Source organism: Chiloscyllium plagiosum, unplaced genomic scaffold (assembly GCF_037043375.1).
Source record: "Chiloscyllium plagiosum isolate Xiang-an unplaced genomic scaffold, Cpla_swu_hap1 HiC_scaffold_24, whole genome shotgun sequence".
NCBI lineage: Eukaryota > Metazoa > Chordata > Chondrichthyes > Orectolobiformes > Hemiscylliidae > Chiloscyllium > Chiloscyllium plagiosum.
In genome coordinates this window covers 23,837,309-23,857,089 of record NW_028270162.1, presented here as the reverse complement: position 1 = coordinate 23,857,089, position 19,781 = coordinate 23,837,309, and the positions used below count along the sequence as shown (strand labels likewise).

Genomic DNA, 19,781 nt, shown 5'->3' with positions numbered 1-19,781 from the left:
TACCAAAATGAAATAAAAGCAAAGGCCAATAAATTTGTCAGCATTTCACCTAAACAACCTCCAAAAATATCATCTGAGGCTCCCTTTACATAGTTGATCAAAGTTTCTGCATACATTCCAGCACAGCTATAGAGACTGATCAAGAAAATCCCAATGGAAATTCCCAGTGAAAGTCTCCATTTGTGATGGTTGGAAACCAAAACAAAAGTCTCTTTGTAATTTAAAAAAAACATTTTTCTTCCAAGAAACGCAAACACTAACATGCAAATGCCATCAGAGATCACATGCAGAAACTGGAAGCAATGGTATCATTATATATCATGTAAAGCCATAGAGGTAATGTCACACATCCAGAAACAGGAGAAAAGTCAGATTCCAAATGATGGTTAGATTGGTACAATGCAAGTTTAGCTCATGTGGTTTTTATTTTCATTTTACCAGGCCAAATTTTCACATCTATAGGGAACTCAAACAGCCAATGAATGGCTTTCGTATTTGTGATGAATTACTCACACATACAATTAGAACTAATAAAAAGGAATTGAATGAATGAGATTTACATGAAAAATAAATTTTGGTTAAAAGTAGTACACTTACAAAAGGAGAGCCTGAACCATGATACCAAACCAAGCTGAATCACGCTGGGTTTGTCTTAGCTGTAAAGTTGTGTAAATCCTTTTAAAGGGATGTTTGGCTTTTATAAAGTAGATTATGGCCCGATTCTCAATTCATGTCTCAGCTGCAACCAATTCCAAATATTTGAATTTCAATTATGTTATGATATTAAATATAATTGGAATACAATCCATAAAGAAAAGAGAATTAAGTTGGTACAAAGAGGGATCCCATTGTTTTAAGCATGCATATGAGCTGTTAAAGGGATACCAGCATAGAACTTAACATCAGTTAATTAGGTTGATCCATTTTGATGATGTCTAGTTTGGATAAGCAGAGTCAAGCATAGTTTGACTGCTGCAAATTTGGTTGGGTCCAATCTGATTAGGCCTGGTTTGAGTAAGTCTAATGTGGTTCAGCCCTAATGGGGTATTTTTGGCCCAGTTTAGTTAGGCTTGGTTTGGTTAGGCAAGCTGTGGTTTAGGTGAATTTGTACCACAGATAATTCATTTTTTTAATATATATTTTTAAATCCAGCTGCAATATTCCTTCTTTTGGGCAACATCATTAAAATTTGACTTCAGTTGCTAATCAGAAGTCAACTTGATGCCTTCACCTGGAACTGTGGAACCACAAATTGCTGATTGTGGGCCACATAACCCACTGCACAGTGGAAAACAATACTCATCAATGGATAAGCAACATTTCAGCGGCTGGCTACATCAAGAGAGTGAAAATTCCAGCTCTGTCAGGAGAGGTCAAAGTGGAACTTGTCCACGTGTGCAATTGCACAGCAAAGTCACAACAAATTAGCGTCACCTTCCTGCCTCCTATTCAGTTTTGAAACATTTCTCAGACATTTCCTAAGGGTGCATCCTGTAGTCAAGGCTGAACATCCATGGCGGTTTTCACACCTGAACTTCTTTCATGGTCAAGTATTGATTTGAGAAAATGGTATTTCAGTAGCCCCAATTTAGTTTCAACAGAAATGCTTTGAGAAGAGATTTTTTAAAATATGTCAATTTGTAAAAACAAATGAGCTTTACGGAAACAGTACCTCACTGTACATTATCAATGAGCAGGGTAAAACTTTCATAATTCCAGTTTTATAACTCCACCTTCAACTACCGTCTTTGATAATTACACAATCCCTTACCCAGTTCCGATAAGGACAAAATGTAACCTTACTTTAGGACCACTTACTGCAGTATAAACACAAGACCTGTAGATTTTACCATAAGACAGGATGCTGAACTCTTTATCAACGCTGTCCACTCATTAAAACTTCCTTTTGTGTTAGATGTTGCCGAAAGACTTTTCTTTTATAGGCATGCTATTTCATTGTTATTCTGTAGGAAATTTGATTTTGTGAACACATATTTGTGACTCTCACTTATGTTTAATGAGCAGTCCCCATTCCAATATATGCATACAAATTATCATCTTACAGACATAAAATATCATTGAAGAATTAGTGCTAACCCTTTGAAAGTAATTTCTTTTTCATAGCATTCCTTGTCAATATATTTAACTTACTGTTGTGATACAACTTCGTTACACAATCAACTTTGTGGTTTAAAAATATGCATCTCGTGTAATTATCCAAAATCTGCTGTTTACTCCAAAGGGTAGAAGTGATTCATCATATAACAACATGAAGTTACTGTTTATTCAGCAAGGTAAGGGTTTTCACTGGATAATTGTACAGAATTACTGTTTATTTAGAAGTAACACGTATAACAACAAAATTTCACTTCATCATGGAACAAATTCCCAAGATGTTAATCAGATGGAATATTGGAAAGGAAGAGGTACAGTGTCAAATTTGGCAAGTTAGCAAGAAGGCTGAAAGCTTGGTCAAAAGGGTATCATTGAGAAGGATTTGCAAAATTGTGAGAAAAGGCTGAAATGTTGAGAGAAATTGTTTCAGTCCAGGCTGACACAGCTGAACACTCTCCCACTGCTGGTGAGGCAAAAAGAAGAATGGGGCACTCAGAAGGCCAGATTTTAAGGGGGGATGGGGTCAAGGCTTGCAGAATAAACTGCAAAGATAGTATCAGGCAAAACCAGAGTGCAGGTTCATACTGGGGAATTTCAATTCAGTGTGTTGGGTGCAGTATGGTAAGAACCATGAGCAGGTTGTATTAAATACAGCACACTATTTAACAGAGATTTGGAGAAATTTAATAAATAATAAGAAAATTTGATGTATCGAGGCAGAAGATTGGGAGTCAAAAATACATGTGTTTAGAAAATTAAGTGCTGAAATAAAAACAGATGGGTAAGGCTTTCAACAGTATTAATAAGATAGCGTTGCGGCAGGTGATTTTGTGAAGATTATTTTCCTTTAATTCACAGGATACGAGGCATTACTGGCTATGGCAACATTTATTATCCATTTCTCATCTCCCAGCAAACAATTAAGGGTTGACCACATTGCTGTGGGTTTGGAATCACGTGTAGGCCAACAATACCATTTGGCCATCACTTTCCCACATGAAGTAGCCTCGACGGGCAAGATGCAAGTCTCAAACTCAGCTGTGGGCCCAGTAGGGTGGTATGCCTTTTACATGGAAAAATATAGCTTCAGTAAGTGCCCATTGATCAGAATGGAATCAGGAACAAGTTATGACAAAGGTCAAAAATCATAGCCTTGATATTCTGTTGGAGAAAGATTTTTTACTCATCTACAACTTAAAAACATCTGGCAGCACAGAAGGACCAACAAGTTAAGGTAAAAGATGGAGAGTTAGAGCTTAGTATCGTCAACATTTGCATGGAAACTGGCCTCAATATGTCACTGATAGGCAACATCCAGACGAAGGGATGAAAGGGATTGAAAGATGTTCTGCAGGGTTGGAAAGAGACTGATTGCTGCAGATGTTTGAGCTGCATTGGAACTGTCTTTCTGTCTTTGTTTCTCAGTTCCAAGAGTTGAGCCATGGCTCCCCATTGCAGTGGTCCACACATACAGACAAGGTACTGCAGTGGTTTGCCATTTCCTTCTGTATAACCTTTACTCATGTTCACATTACAGATGTTGGATTATCTTTGTGGTCAATGAGTATTCTAAAGGATGGGCACAAAGTACAGCAGCTTGAAACAATCAGAAGGGATGGCATTGAAAGGGGTTTAACTAAAATTAAAGAGTCCTGTCCATGAAAAGCAAGCTAGGAGATATGGCTACAGAGGAGACATGATAAGACATAGAGGTCTGCGTCTCCCTCTCCACATCCTATGCCTCCAGAAATAATGTCAGGTGTTGTGATGGATAGTGTTTGGGATACCTCTGGACCTACTCAAGAAAGCTTTAAGCTGAAGGCAGGAAAAGCAAGAGATAAAACAGGCTGCAGTAGTATTTGACTGAGTGCTGAATGCGAGAACCAGAGATTAGGGGAATATCTGGAAAAGATGAAAAGAGGACAAAGTTAAGGAAATCTGGATGCAGAGCAGAAAGAATATGCTCTTGTGAGTATTCACAGAGGGAAACCTTAAATTGTTTAGCATAGTGACAGAAAGTTATGTGTGGCAAGGAATATGGAGAGGCCATTCAGCTCCTTGACCATACTTTGCTGTTCAGTTCAATCATAGCCAACTTGTACATTAACTCTGCCTATCCAAGACAAAGAAGATTTTTGTTGGAGAAAGAGGGAGTGCCAAGAATAGAATTTTGATATAAATGGCAGCTAGTCTAAAGACTTGAGGGCCATCTTGAAGGGAAAGAAGAATTTCCAATTTAAAAAAAAACTCCTTTGGACAATTGCTGCATAACTATTTTATACTGCAGTTTATTCAGCAAGATAAGGATTTCTCACTGTAACTGTACAGAGATGGTCTACCAGCAGGATGAGAGCTACAATGTGTAACTCTAAGACATTATTCAGCAGATTAAAGATAACAGGATTAAAGTTATAAAAGAATTTATTGTGATCTTTTTTAAAAGATATTTTACGTGGGGTAGTCCTAATGATTAGCTGTGAATTTCCTTGGAGCTGCTACCCAAACTTCACAGCAAGCTGCAAGAGAAACACCAATCCTTGCACTGGATCTTATGGCAAAGTTACAGCACTGAACCAGCAGCTGCTCCAAAGAAATGTTCAGCCATTGTGATTGTTGCCTGTATCCTTCTGAAAACATGTGGGTGCACCATGACCACAGCTCCTTCCAGGTTCATGTAAGCTTCATCAGTGAGGTGCCAGAGCACCAGAGTCAACCCCCAAGACCATATCCATACTGATAACCTTCTGTGGAGTCCAATATTCCACCAGAATAACTGGGCAATGCCTCATAAATATTTGAAATTGTTATGAATCCTTCCAATTATTAAGCTATCATCATTAGTATGTGGCATTTCTTTGTGGTCAACTTGCAAAGTATTCCTCACTTACTGCTGCACTTCCTCCACTTGTACTCCAATTTTCTAGGGTGCAACACTGAGGAAATCACATGTTTCCTTTTTAAAACTAACTGTGGGCTATGCGGAATGATTCGAAAATAGCCATTCGTGACCATTCCCTTCTGCTGTGTTTACCCGTGATCTTATCTAATCAGGTTGCTTGCCTTGCTTTGGGGGCTGGGAGATTGAAATCACAGGCCAGCTCATTGTGGACTGCAGCTATCCCACATCCAATGAGTGAGAGGGATGTTGCAGCTGGCATTTAATCAACTTCTCCAAAACCAATTGAGAAGCTTCACACCACTCACAACATTTATGACCAGGCACGGAAACGCACCTTATAAAACTTTTTTAAAAAAACATTAATGTAAAAGTCTTGTTGCCATGGTTTCAGTAACCCTTTCCAGTCCGCTTAACAAAACATGGTCTCTTTCTTTCCCTCTCTCTCTCTCCTTCTTGATCATCCATTTATATACAGGTCAACGCAGCTGCAAAGGTCCCAGCTCGGTAAGTGATTTCTGAATGGGAGGCCATCCACGACTGCACGGGGCTCTGTGGCTTAGAGTCAATGAGGTCAGTACTGTGGACTGAAAGATGCTGAGAGTGGCTGCCAGCTGGACCCATCGATACTTTGCTTTGGGAATTGTCCTGGGCTGTAATGGGTTAATAAATATAATTAGCAAGACAGACATAATTACACATAGAAATCTCAGTTTTATTCAAAGCACAGTCATTTTATTTTGATCATGTTTTCTTTCGTAAATTTTAACTCGAGATGAGTGATGTTAGCTTTGGCCAATCAAATACATTCCATTCAGACAGCCTGTGACTCCAGTAGCACTCCCCGGATCAACTACAGCATATGTTTGATGGAAGGTAAAGCTCCCTTTATATTACATCATGTAGTGCTGCATTGCTCCGAGGTATGGTGCCCCAGGGGTTGGATGCAAAGTAAAGCTTCTCCAAATCCGTTTGATTCAGCCCTGATAGGTTTGCTCTGAAATGGACTAAGCGCAAAGAAAGCATTCTCCATTCTGTCCCAAAAAGATGCCTTACTCAGAGTTTGTAAAAACACTCATGTTATGAGAGAGATTGCCAATTGGCATAAAGTTTGGTGTATTTTTGAGCTGTGGAACTGATTCCACCAAGAATGGGATTGCCGAACCACATGACAGACAAAAGATTTTTCTTCTTATAAGGTCTCAAATAATATGTCCTGTGGAAACAGGACTCAACAAATTCACAATAGCATATGTTGTTAGCTATTCTCAAGGGCAATTAGGAAGAGGCAACAAATGCTCGACTTGCCAGATGTGCTCACATCCCATGACAGAACTTTTAAAAATCTAAAAGCTCCTTGAGTTGAATGATTCACTCCTGAAATGTGGAATGAGAGTTTGATTCCCCGTTTAAAGCTGCCTTTCAGCTTGTCCGCCCCTTCCCTGTATAAAGAGGGAAGAAACAGGTCAATGTTTCAGAAGTTCTCAATCTAAGTACAAGGTGCAAAGCAAGAAGCACCCATAATGACTGGAATGGAAGGGAAAATAATTGTTGGGAATCTCCTTACTGAGTTCCTCATCAGATTATACAAAAACAGCACTGATAGACCCATGCTGACAGCTATAACCTAAGCTGAGCCATTCTCCTAGTAAAAGGAAGAACAATGCTGGGGGACTAAACAAAGGGGTTATGCAGAGACAATAGGGACGCATAACTTTTTAAAAGATAAAGTTAATAATTTTACACAGTATCATTAATATCCTGAGGAACAATTGTACATCCTTTGAAACATATATGAAGAACAAAAAAAGGTCTAATAATTTGTGGAGTGTTTTTTTCTGACTATAGTTGGATTTTAGGAATGCACAAATGTTTCACTGCTATGCAGGAGGGGAGTCCCAGAACTTCAATGCAGTTGTGTCAGACCCCCAGCAGGGAGGTTGTGGGGGTTGGAGGGGGTGGGGGTCTCTTGTGACGTCACTCAACTCTGCATCTTGATGGATCAATCAATGAGCAGAACCTACAACCTGGGGGAGAGAAATATTTTAAAAGAAAATAGAATCCAGCACCATTTCCATGGAAACAATTGAGGTAGTTTGTATAGAAATGCCAGCTTTGACAATGTGTCATATACCTTTTGTTCTGCTAAAAGATTTAACATGACCTACTCTTCACTATCAGCCTTCCCCTAACCTCTCCCACCAAACAGCACACCCACAAACCACCCCTGCAGGCCAAATGCACAGAGCAATCATTTAGGACCCCTGTGTCTTTGTCAATCCATCATTTGGTGACAGGTCCTTCCAAGCCCTCGCTGTGGCCAGCAGTAACACCCCAGCATTACACAGAGCAACACAACTAGCATGGGGCATTATCTTCATTGTAAGTATAAATCCAGTTTACAAAGGTACAGCTCCATTAGTTCTGCATAAAATATATTTACACAATATTCTGACACAGCAACTCTACACATATAAGTATACGGACAATTATGTTGTAAATTTTAAATGGTAAAATGCTCTTGTTACAAGACAAATGTAGATTCATTAGCTAGGCAAGCAGGAAACAATGGGCACATCAAAATGAATTGACAGACGGATAGATATAAAGACAAGTCGACAGACAAATTGAATCGACAGACATATGTCGCCCTGAGCTAGGGAAGAAGAAATTTAGTCAAGATTCCTGACTGGGCTCAAAGTTGGGTGAGAATAGCATTGATTTTAGCTGTGATGTTGACACTCCTGGCTCTCACGAGGTGAACGCATTGAGATATTGGGATGAATTTTCACAGTGAAGGTAGGAAATACAGGAATGTTTCCATTTCTCAAACTCACTTCCATGTGGAGAAGTAGATTAAAATCACCATTTTTGTGGAACCCTTAAATGGGTTGAAGTTGGGAGTGCTAATGGGAGATCATGGGAATTACTGTCTGCATCCCTTGTACTTTAGCCCAGGGAAAGTCAATGCTGGCAGAATGAGGCAAACTAAAGAACCACAAAACAACTTTAACCTGTTAGTATATCCAATTTAGCAATAACAACTCCTGGCAACAGTGTGCAGTCTGCTGTCATTCTGAACACGAGTGTTTAATTACAATAAGGAGGCTTTCTCCCCATACCCATCATCCTTACATTCTGTGAAAAGAAGTGATTTATGTTTTTCCAAGAAGAAAATACAGTCATGAGTCAGACAACTGTTTTAAAATTATAACGGAAAAAGAATTGTTCTTTTTTTTGCCGACTTTCAGCACAAACTGTTCTTGGCTGTTCTCAGGACTCTGTCCCTTGAAATAACATTACCCAACAGCACAACATGTCCTACTGAAGGACATCTCCCCACTCAGACAGAGACAGTGAGGAATTCAAAAACACTCTGATGGCAGGGCAGCAATTCACTCATCTGGAAACAAGCTTTACATCTAGAAATTAACCTTAATTGTGCACTTGCAATAGAATATAGTTGGGCCAAGCTCCACTCTTAGATATGAGTATACATGAGAGATACATAAGTGAAGTTGATGCTCCAGTGTGCCACTGAATTAATGCTCCACTGTTTGAGTTGGTCTACTTGTAGGAAAGATACAAAAAAACAAAAATACTGCTAGTATCAGAATGGCCCTTCTATATTAAACTAAGAGCCTTGCTTAAGTCCATGGTAAAGACACTACTACAGAATTTAAGGTAACATTCTTCACTGAAGGTGTGTCAGAACATGGATTTTATATGCCAGTGTTACTCTGCTTTTACCCTTCCTTACTTTATTTGGACAGGGTTATTATTGCACTCAAAGTTACCTTCCAAAGTTATTATCACTAAATTTAGAAGCTTACTGTTGTGTAAGGTGATGGTTCTGAAAGGGTTAACATTGGAGACTGGTTCAGACTTGATCCAATTCGATAATGTCATTTCATTTTGGTGGAGAATTGAGGAGTCCAGCTTGAGGCACCAAGGGGGTCAAATGTGAAATCCCTGGCTCCTGATAGTCACAGTAATTATGTCTAACTAGCCAATGTAACTCGTATCTTTTGCTAGCATGCCATGAATGACATTTTATTGTTCTGATAAGTGTCTCTTCTTGTTATGACACACTATTAGTTTATCATCTATCAGATCTAACCAAACAGACTATTGGACTCAAGTATAGAATTGAGAGGGCTCTCATGGTGTAGTGGTAGTGTCCCAACTCTGAGCCTGAAGGCCCAGGTCATGCCCTACCTGCTTCAGAGGTATTTAATTACATCTCTGCTCAGGTTAATTAGGAAATAACTAGAAAGGCACATTGAAGAGTGATGCAGTGATAGTGTTCCTACCTCTGAGCCAAAAGGCTCAGGTTCAACCTTCTCCAGAGGTGTGTAATACCGTTCTGAACAGGTTAATTAGAAAATATCTAGATAGGAGGATTGGTAGCACCATTCTATTCAATGATTAGCTGGTAATATTTAGCTCTGCAGAAATCTGAAATTTAGCTCCTGGGGACAGAAATATGTCAGAATCAGTGTGGATGCTGGAAGGTTAGGCCACCAAAACACTGTCCCTGCAAATGGGGAGGTATGGCTGTCTGATTAGTCTCAATGACCTCACTGCTTTTACACCTCACTTTCTTCTGCTCTTTCCCATTGACACAAATATAGGAAAGTCCCAAATGATTATGCCATCATCTCCTCTGCTGATTGATTAAAGCTATGAAAAGGAACATTGCTAAAACTGACAGCAAGATTTTGATGAGAAAAGAGAAATGATTAATTGGAAATAAAGCTTTCTCAATTTAAATACCTCTTCAATTACACCTCTGCTTGGCAACACTGAACACCGCATATCAGAATACAAGCAAAATACTGTGCATGCTGGAAATCAGCTAGAAAAACAAAAAGTGCTGGTAAAACTCACTATATATGTGAAGACAGACTCAATGCTAACATTTAAAGACTTTTTCAAGAGAAAGGTCACATTCAATTTGAAACATTAACTTGGTTTTTCTCTTCATAGGTGCTGCCAGACCTTTTGAGATTTTTTCCAACACTCTCTGCTTTTACCTTTGTGACCAGCATCTGTCGGGATCACATGGCAAAATGGGCAGGAGACATGGCAACAGCATTGAAATGCAACTCACATACATTTTGGAGGCCACTCGCCTTAATCATGGTAGAAAATTGTGAGGGATGTTTTTAAGAGAAGGGGTTTCTTAGGACACTTTATTTTCCAAATTGACGTGGTAACAGCACAAAAAGTGAGCATCATCGACCCCAATCCCCCATACCCCCACATCCCTCCTCCCCCCTGCCCCCACCACCCATACAACACTAACGCCATCCCACCTCCACCTTCCACAGTCCAGTACAAAAATAGCTGCATTGGTCGCTTGTCATTATTTGGCTCTTTCTACATGTAATACACGCACCATCCTCTACATATAACAAGTTATTCCACTTGGTAATTCATTATATGCAAAAGTTTAAAATGTTTGAGAAATGAGCTATTGCCTCCTAATCAGGTGAAGAGCCAGATACATGGTGTAAGTTAGACAAAGGAAAAGGTGACACAGGCTTCAGGGATACATTTGGAATACAAAGAGTTGAGCATTTTGTCATGAAATGAGCCCTAGTGTGGAATGTGCCCTGGTGTGGAATTTGCACTGCAAACTCAGGCAGACAATTTTGATTCCACAGACAAAATTTAATTTCAAACGAATCCTGCTTTTACTCAATAAGAAAAAAAACATATGGTTGTTGTCAGTGTATCCTTTAAAGATGGGTCATTCATCCCTTTGTGCCCTTACTGCTTTCTGGCAACAGAGCCTCAGAAGGCCTACAGAACCTGACAGCACAGACAGCTTCTCCAGGCTTTACTAATAGGTCAGAGAAAGCTCGCAAAGGCTGCCTTTAATGGAAAACACCTGACGAAAACAAGCAGCGGCTTCAAGAGAACAAGAAATCAGAGCTATAAGAGAGTCCAAAATACACCAAACAGTACATCTGGAAGCAATGTACATAGCACTGTCCTCTTTATGAGACTGTTTCCCCTCTAGCACTACCATCTTGATTGTATTCTCCTCTGTAATGCTCTCTCCTCCTGACACTACTCTATCTATACCATGGCCTTCTCTATAGTACTCTTTCTTTTATTACACTGCTTTCATTCTAACGTGACCTTCTCTGCAGCAATTCCCTCTCCATAGTTCTCTAGTCTGTAAACTCTTCTCTCTCTACAAAACTCTCTTGTCTGCATTCATTTCTCCCTGTTATAGCAATATTCTAGAGATAACTGTAGTGAACACAGTGCTATAGAGGGGAGTGTTACAGCACTGCCCCTTTATGATTCCATTTCTATTTGATACCAAGGGTTGGATTTAATGTTGAGAGTAGTGACTCTGCCCACCAGAAACAGTTAAAGTAAACCCATATCCTCCAACCCTGGATACCATGAATCTACTTTATGTGATTCAGGCAATTGACTGCCTGAAGCCAGGTTTACTGCTGAGGGGAAGATGTGTGGTTGATTTTGGGGACAGCAGAAGTAACAGGGGCACTGTATTAAGAAGGGGCAATCCTTGCTGCAGTGGTCGAACACAGGGTGTTGGATCAGGAGACATTCCTTCCCTAAGCCCTAAGGTGAAAGGACCAAGGCATCGAGAGCCCAAGTACAAATCACAAGAAGCTAGTGCACAAGTACAGAATGTAACTTAAACACCATTTTTGAATTACTGACCTTTATCTGCAGGGGGCTACAATGCAAAATTTCAGAAATGGTGCTTCAATTTTGCAGATCCTTTGTTAGACCCAATCTGGAACTCTCCACTCAGTTTTGCACATTTCACATAAGGAAGGTTAGATTGAATTTTCAGGATGTCCAATAGAGACTCGTCTAAATGATACCATGGTACAAAGGGTTAATCTTTGAGGACAGTTTGCATAAATTTGATTGGGGTAGTCTATTGTGTTGAGAAGAGGCGTGATCAAATCGAGATGCTATGTCTATGCTCAGGTTATCCAGAACAAGATGGCAATGTCTGAAAATGAGAGTTAGGCTGGTATGGAATAAAGTCAGGATGTACTTTTTCCACATAAAGAGTAGCAAAAATTGCAATTATTATGCACCTACATCACCATAATTCCCACATGTGAAAAATTTTTCAAAACTTTTTAAAAATCCTGGTTCTGTGGTAGATTGACCCCCACCCATTCAGGTAGCTTCTATTGTTCCAACTTTAAAATCAAAATCCAAGACCTCATAAGCTGTTTACTTTATTGGCTTTGGAGCAGACAGCTCAGCAGCTCTGTTTCAACCTTCCCTCACATAAAAAAAAGACAGAATACAACTGGAGTATCAGAGGCTGAGGGGTGACCTTATAGAGGTTTATAAAATCATGAGAGTCATGGACAGGGTAAATAGACAAGATCTTTTCCCTAGGATGGTGGCATCCAGAACTAGAGGGCATAGGTTTAGGGTGAGAGGGAAAACTTTTAAAAGCTACCTAAGGGGCAACTTTTTCTTGCAAAGGGTGGTGCACGTATGGAATGAGCTGCCAGAGAAAGTGGTGGAGGTGGGTGCAATTACAACATTGAAAATGTACCTGGATGGATATTTGAATAGGAAGGGTTTACACGGATGTAGGCCAAATGATGGCAAATGGGACTAGATTAGGTTAGGATACCTGATTGACATGGACGAGTTGGACCAAAGGGTCAGTTTCCGTGGAGAACCTCTCTACCTCTCAAACTCATTGTATTTCACACAAACTGACTGTTCTCAGAACAAAGGATCATAAGACTTGTCAGGACTATAGCTGTTGACATGAGAATTATTTTGTCAACTAAAGACCACATGTACGTTCACTGTATTGCAGCCTCTTTTCTGTTCTGGAATAGGTTGACTTTGGGGAAGAGGCTAGTAAAGTCATATATGTACAGTCCATTTTGTCCCATACTTGTGAAATCCCAACTTTTACTAGAATCAAGAATTGTTTCTTCTCATTAGCTGCTTTCTATTAGAAAGTTACTGAAACACAAGCAGTAGCTGTTGTTCAGTGAGCTGTTTGATATAAGCTTACATTGAAGATTCAGGAGGTACCACTGAGATATCCCTCAGTTCCATACAGGTGATCATGAACACCAAAGCACAGAATGTAGGCACCAGGATAGCCTTCAGACAATCCCAGAGAGATGCACCTGGTCCTGTAGGTGCATAACTGAGACTAGATATGAAGCAACTATACCTGTTAGAGTAAAATTGTTACAACATTCACCTCCAAATTCAACAAAGCTGAGAATGATACTCAAAAGAATTCCTATATTCTAATTTTTCATTGAAACAATCAAATTTGTTACCGTTAAAGATCTAGATGAGAAATACAAAACTCAGTTGGATGCAATATGGTGAATTCAGAAGGCAATATCTGTCATCAAGTTCATTTTCAGCACAGTTCAATTTTGGGAGTATTCACTCAATTTTAGGAGTATCATATTTAGCCAAGACGGTTATAAAGTAATTAAGTTTGGCTCTCAATAATCTATTCTTTAAATCTAATTTATAAAGTGACCATGGGTTAAATGCAGCTGGGACTGACCTAGCTAGACCCATGGTTTTCAATTGGACCATTGTAGGATGGACATTCATTTCCCGTTTAAAATATGTTCACTAGTTTACACTAGTGTGTTCATTTTACTAATGTGCTATTTAAAACCACTTCTCAATAATTGCCCCTCTGAAAATAATTTGGGGGATCCTGTGACTTTTTTTTCAAAACTGCTCACCCACTTGATAATGGGTTCATTGGTCTTGCAGGATAGAAAGGTTGCCTGCAGTTTTCTGTTTGCTCTGAGCTCTCCCATTATGGGTTTCCAATAAAAGCGTTATTTGTGCCTGTGAGATAGAGTAGTATCCAAGCCGTAACAATTTAAAAAGGGAAGACATCTTACATCATTACTTGCACAACACTGCACATGTAGACCAAACTCCTCCAACATAACACTGCTGGTCTAGCCAATGACATGCAATAAACTATCACTTTTAAATTATGGCCTATTCCCACTCAGTGGAAGAACTATGAGTTTTGTCAAAAACTCAAATTCTTCCCAAGAAATTAAGTAGCTGCCCAAGCCCCCGTCAGATTTCATCACATTTAAGCATCTGCAGCAGTCTCTAGCCAAGGGCAATACTGTAAATTAAAGGACTAACAGAGAATCCACTGGGAAGCCGACATCTAATAAAATGAAGACTAAACTCCCAAAGGAGTCAGACCGGGATGAAGATACCTCATATCTAATGAGCACAGAGCAGTTACCAGAAGCAACAGAACCAGGGCCACTGCTCCAGCATACACAATTCACATTTTTTTAAAATTCATTTCTTTCCCTGAATAAAAGTATTAGATGATTTTGTTACCTCTGAAAAACACACTCCTAAAGCATCTCTTTACTTACCCCAGTTATAGGAATTGCATTTCTCACTTGATTATCTTTGTCAAAGATGAGCCAGTTATATATGGATACAACAGACTAACATAAACACAGACCTACACATCATAACACACCTTACAACTCAGACACAAATCTCTCTGTAATATACAAATTAGATAACCCTTACTTTACTAACGAAGTGGCAGCTCCACACAGTTACACAGTAAGTAACCCTTACTCTACTAAATAAACATGTTACAAACAGCTAAACCATCTCCTAACTACAGTAGCAGAGGATATAGTGGCTCAGCTGGAACATTTTGTTGAGATGCCGTTGTGGATGCAGTCCAGCATAACACAATTACAATCTGTGGAATGTAAATGATCTGTTTTTAGGAACGTTTTATCCAGCTGATGTAACTCATGCACTGGTTGAAGTTGATTGCTGCATATTTGCTCTGTATCTAGCTTAGGAACGAGACTATTGACAGCCCGCTGTTTCTACTGAGCTAAATTTAAGGAGCAAGATGCATGCCTTTAGAATATTTCTGTAACAATTCCAACTTCCATGGTGCTCATCATTTAAATAAATTGCAGCTCTCCATGTTCAGTGAAGTATGCTTCCATGAGATCCTCTTGTTTTCCAATTTTCTTTGCTTGTTCTTCTCTCCTCCCATAGAGGTCCTGAGTCATACTACAGCCACTGTTTCATAGTGCCAAGATTTGTACCATTCCTTCCCCTGCATCCTCCACCCCAAGTTTCACACAGTCAGGCTGCTTTCAAAAGCCAGTCAAAATGGAGACTTGGCTCCAGTTGCCTTGGCAAGGCAAAAAAAGGCAAGAACCATTGGAATGACAAGCCCATTGTTTTATCCCATGAACCCTCAGGCATTGTAAGTAGCTGACAATTTTTTTCTCCTACTGCCGGACCCCACATCTCATTTTGCGCCATCAAATCATTGAAGAATCATAGACATTTAGGACACAAAAATATGCTTTTCCACTCATCTGTCCATGCTGTTTGAAAAATATCAATCTAGCCTCGTCCCGTTTCTAGCTCACAGTTCATAGTCTTGTCAGTTATTGCACTAAAAGTGCATATACAAATGCTTTTTAAAAACATGGTGATTTTTGTCTCTTTTAAGCAGTGAGTACAAGATCCTCCACTACACTTTGGGTGAAAACATTTCTCCACAATTCCTCCTCCTGTCGCAATGCCTTTTGATCCACGGTGGCACAGTAGTTAGCACTGCTGCCTCACAGCGCCAAAGACCCGGGTTCAATTCCCACCTCAGGCAACTATCTATGTGGAGCTTGCACATTCTCCCGGTATCTGCGTGGGTTTCCTCCAGGTGCTCCGGTTTCCTCCCACAGTCCAGAGGTATGCAGGCTAGGTGAATTGGCCATGCTAAATTGCCCGTAGTGTTAGGTGAAGGGGTAAATGTAGGGGAATGGGTATGGGTGGCTTGCTCTTCGGAGGGTCAGTGTGGACTTGTTGGGTCGAAGGGCCTGTTTCCACACTCTAAGTAATCTAATCTAAATGAGTACCATGAAAGCCTGAAAGGGATGGAGTTCAAGTGGCATGTGACTTTTTCTGGGAAGATCCTCACTTACAGGCACCTGTCATGATAGTGCCTACCAGCATTTTAGCATCAATTCTTTCATCCATTTCTTTAAATGCATAAGCCTGGTTAGTCACCTACAAAGGGGCTGGGTCCTGTATATACATTCTTATGTTGAGCCATTTTAATTTTACACACCTTAGTTAAATCGCCCTTCAGTCTCTTCTATTCCAACTAAAAAAAATCCAATCTGTCCTCAAGCTAAAGCTCACCATTCCTGACAATATCTCGTTAACTCTCCTTTATTTACTGTGATCTATCTTCCCTGAAATGGAATGAACAGAACTGTATACAGTACCTGTGGCTGAACTAATGTGTAATAGCCTCTGCAAAGTTAAAATGGATGAAAAATGAATTAGCTTTGTATATCAAAATTAATAGAAAATTCTCAGACTGCAAACAATGGCAAAAGTCTAATGTCACTGGGTTGCTGGCACCAACATCCTACCCTGAACTTACAACAGCCTGGTAAAGATGGAAAGGTCACCATGGATTAAACATTGTCTGGGTCACACTGTGCCTCAAACTCCAGAGAAAGTTTTTTTTTCTCAGTGGAAACAGAGCCCTCTCAGGTTCCTGAGATATGAGAAAATATTAGTGCCAGTGATGGAGTTTGCCAGCAGGCCTAAGCAACCAATGCACTAGTGACAAAGTGACATGGTTTAGCAAAGTGGGAGGGGCTGCAGTCCACTTTGGGAGTGCATAGGCTTAATGTATTGTAGCTAAGTAACACACATGAATCAAGACCAAATAAACAATAGAGTAAATGCCTCCACGCTTTTATTTTTGCCTTAACGCCCTTTATAGGAGTTGTGATGTCATGATGAGATTGCACAAGATGTTGGTACGGCCACTTCTGGAATACTGTGTGCAGTTCTGGCCGCCCTGGATATGATTAAACTGGAGACGGTTTCAGAAAAGATTTACCAGGATATTGTTGGGAATGCAGGGTTTGAGATATAAAAATAGACTGGAAAGGCTGGGGCTTTTCTCACTGGAGCAAAGAAGCTTGAAAGCTGACATTATTGAGGATTAATAAAATCATGAGGGGCATAGATAAGGTGAATGGCAAGTGTCTTTTCCCTAAGGTGAGATTGTTCAAAACAAGGGGGGGCAGATTTTTAAGGTGAGAGGAGAAAGATTCAAAAAGGACATGAGGGGCAACTTTTTTATGCAGAGAGTCGTTTGTGTGTGTAGTGAACTGCTAGAGAAAGTGGTAGATGCAGGTACAGTTACAACATTTAAAAGGCATCTGGATAAATTCATGAATCGGAAAGGTTTGGAGAGTTATGGGTCATCAAAGGCATATGGTTCTAGTCTTTTGGGAACATGGTCAGCACAAACTGGTTGGTCCGAAGGGTCTGTTTCCGTTTTGTATGACTCTATGACTTCAGCTATTTGGCATAATGGAGAACCAACTAACTGAAGTTAAGTGCTTCAGATATTTTACTACAGTATAGGTATTCAATAGAAGCGTATGCAAGTTGTGTTAATTTAAAGTGCCAGTTTAATTCTGTTGTTCGTGTATAAGTACAGACTGTCTCAATGCCTTTCAGCTATTACTAAAAAGCATAAAAATTACATTTGCTATGCTCCTAGACGAGTCTCATTAAAGTCTGAGAGAAAAGGAGCTCAAGTGGTGCATGCTTTTCACTTGGACGGTGTTCACCTACAGCCCCTGTAAAGGTAATGCCAACCAAATGTTCGAGTTAATGGCGTGGCATTACCTTTTGTGGGCACTTGTGATAATTTTGGAAAGTTAAAATAAGTTACAATGGTGAGCAAAACTGGCCAGTCTGATTCAACCTTGTCAGTTTCCTCCACTGGGTGGGTTAGGTTGAAATTAATCTCTCCCTCACGTTGAAATTGCTGCAAGTCAAAGCTTCACAAAAGTCAAAGCTTTTACAGAAAGTAGCCACTCCTGCACATGCACAGAACAATTAGTTTGCTTTTAGTCCTAGTAAAGGAGTATTGCAATTAAGCACAATTCAGTAAATATGCAAATGTCTGGAATCAGTTCTTAATGGTGAGGAGTTCACATTCACACACAAACACAACACCATTCCTTCTTCATCTATTACAGTAATGTATCTTCAAATCCAAATGTCACAGAGGGTCTTTGACTTGAGGAAATACATCATGATGATGTAAAATATGCACTATTGATCTTGAATCCCATCATTCCTTTCAATACCTGAGATTTTAATGTATTGAAATCATTTTAAAAAGGGGCCAAAAACACTGACTGAAAATGGCCTCAGGCATTATCTGTCCACATGGGTTTGCCAAGTTTCAGTGAACCACAGTAGATTTACCAAAATTCCACCTGAGCTTAAATTATTATTTGCCCCAAGGGCAACGAAACAAGCCAAAAGGCCCTCCCTGGGTGGTATGAAAAGGTACTGATGCCATATTGCATGATTGTCCAATTGCTATGTCTGATTTGCACCATCACAATATTCTTCAATATTTTCATTCACTTGTGGGAGGTGGGTGTAACTGCCTGGCCAGTATTTGTTGTCCTAGTTGCCCTAGAGAAGATGGTGGTGAGCTGTTGGAGCTGAAACATCACCAGCATGGGGAACATATAAGAAAACTGTTATTTCAATATACTTTCTCTCTCTCTCTCTCTCTCTCTCTCTATGGCAAAAACAGAGGAGATTGATCTTTAAATGCAGAACTGAAACAGATTGGAAAAGGTTCTCGTCCTCTGTTCCTCAAGAAAAACCTGGTGACAACACTGACTGGAATGAAACACCAGGAAACCAAGAACATAAAAGATAAATGCAATATTTGCTCATGTTAATGCTCACAGAAATCAACTCACCAACTCTGGTTTCAGGTTAAACACTTACACCTCAAAAACATTCAAAGAATTCTAAACTGTACACTCTTTTACCTTTCTTTTCTATTGAATGCAATCCCCTTTTAATTTCGTTATTTTATGTTATGTGAGACTGTCTGAAGGTCATATACAATACTTGATGTTAAATCTTTGTTATTTTTGCTCAGAATTTATGACTAATTCTTAGATTCCCCTACAGTGTGAAAACAGACCATTCGGCCCAACAAGTTCACAATGACCATCCAAAGAGTAACCCACCCGGACCCATTCCCTGAACGTATTATTTGACATTTATCCCTAACTTATATATCTCTGAACACCATGGGCAATTTAGCATGCCCAATTCAACTAACCTGCACATCCTTGGATCATGGGAGGAAACCGGAGCACCTGGAGGAAATCCACACAGTCACAGTGAGAACATACAAACTCCACACAGTCGCCCGAGGCTGGAATTGAACGCAGGTCCTAGTGCTGTGAAACAGCAGTGATGTCCACTAAGCCACCGTGTCACCCAGTCACTGATGCCCACATCCAACAAATCAATAAAAAGTGCTATGAATGAGCACTGAGAATTAACCTAGGCCTTTGTACATGAGGAAAAATTGCTCTTTCTTCCACTCAGGAAAACCAAGGATTGGCGCCTTACTGCTGCAGTAAAAATTAGTTAACTATGTTTTAACTGGAGAAAGGTACAGCCTCACACCAAATATGATTGAAATCTTTGTTGCAACAAATCAGGGAGGTTGACTCAATGAGATCTGATTGATCTGTTTGTAAACAAGTACTTCGGTGTTGCACCAGATACTCAAGAAAAATCATTTTGTGAAATTGAGAGAAGTGTCATCAAACCCCCAGGAAGAAATGAAAATGTGCCTGTCTCAGCATTCTGTTATTGCCATCGG

At 39.8% G+C, this 19,781-nt stretch overlaps 1 protein-coding gene across 1 annotated transcript in view; it reads right to left on the bottom strand.

The window, feature by feature from the left end:
• Window positions 1–402: 402 nt before the first annotated feature.
• mn1b (MN1 proto-oncogene, transcriptional regulator b) overlaps window positions 403–19,781 on the bottom strand; it is a 113,164-nt gene continuing 93,785 nt past the window's right edge. Inside the window, exon 2 of the mRNA XM_043715618.2 lies at window positions 403–5,664. Coding sequence (XP_043571553.2) covers window positions 5,480–5,664 — 185 coding nt within the window. The 3' untranslated portion in view covers window positions 403–5,479. The remainder of the gene's footprint in view (window positions 5,665–19,781) is intronic.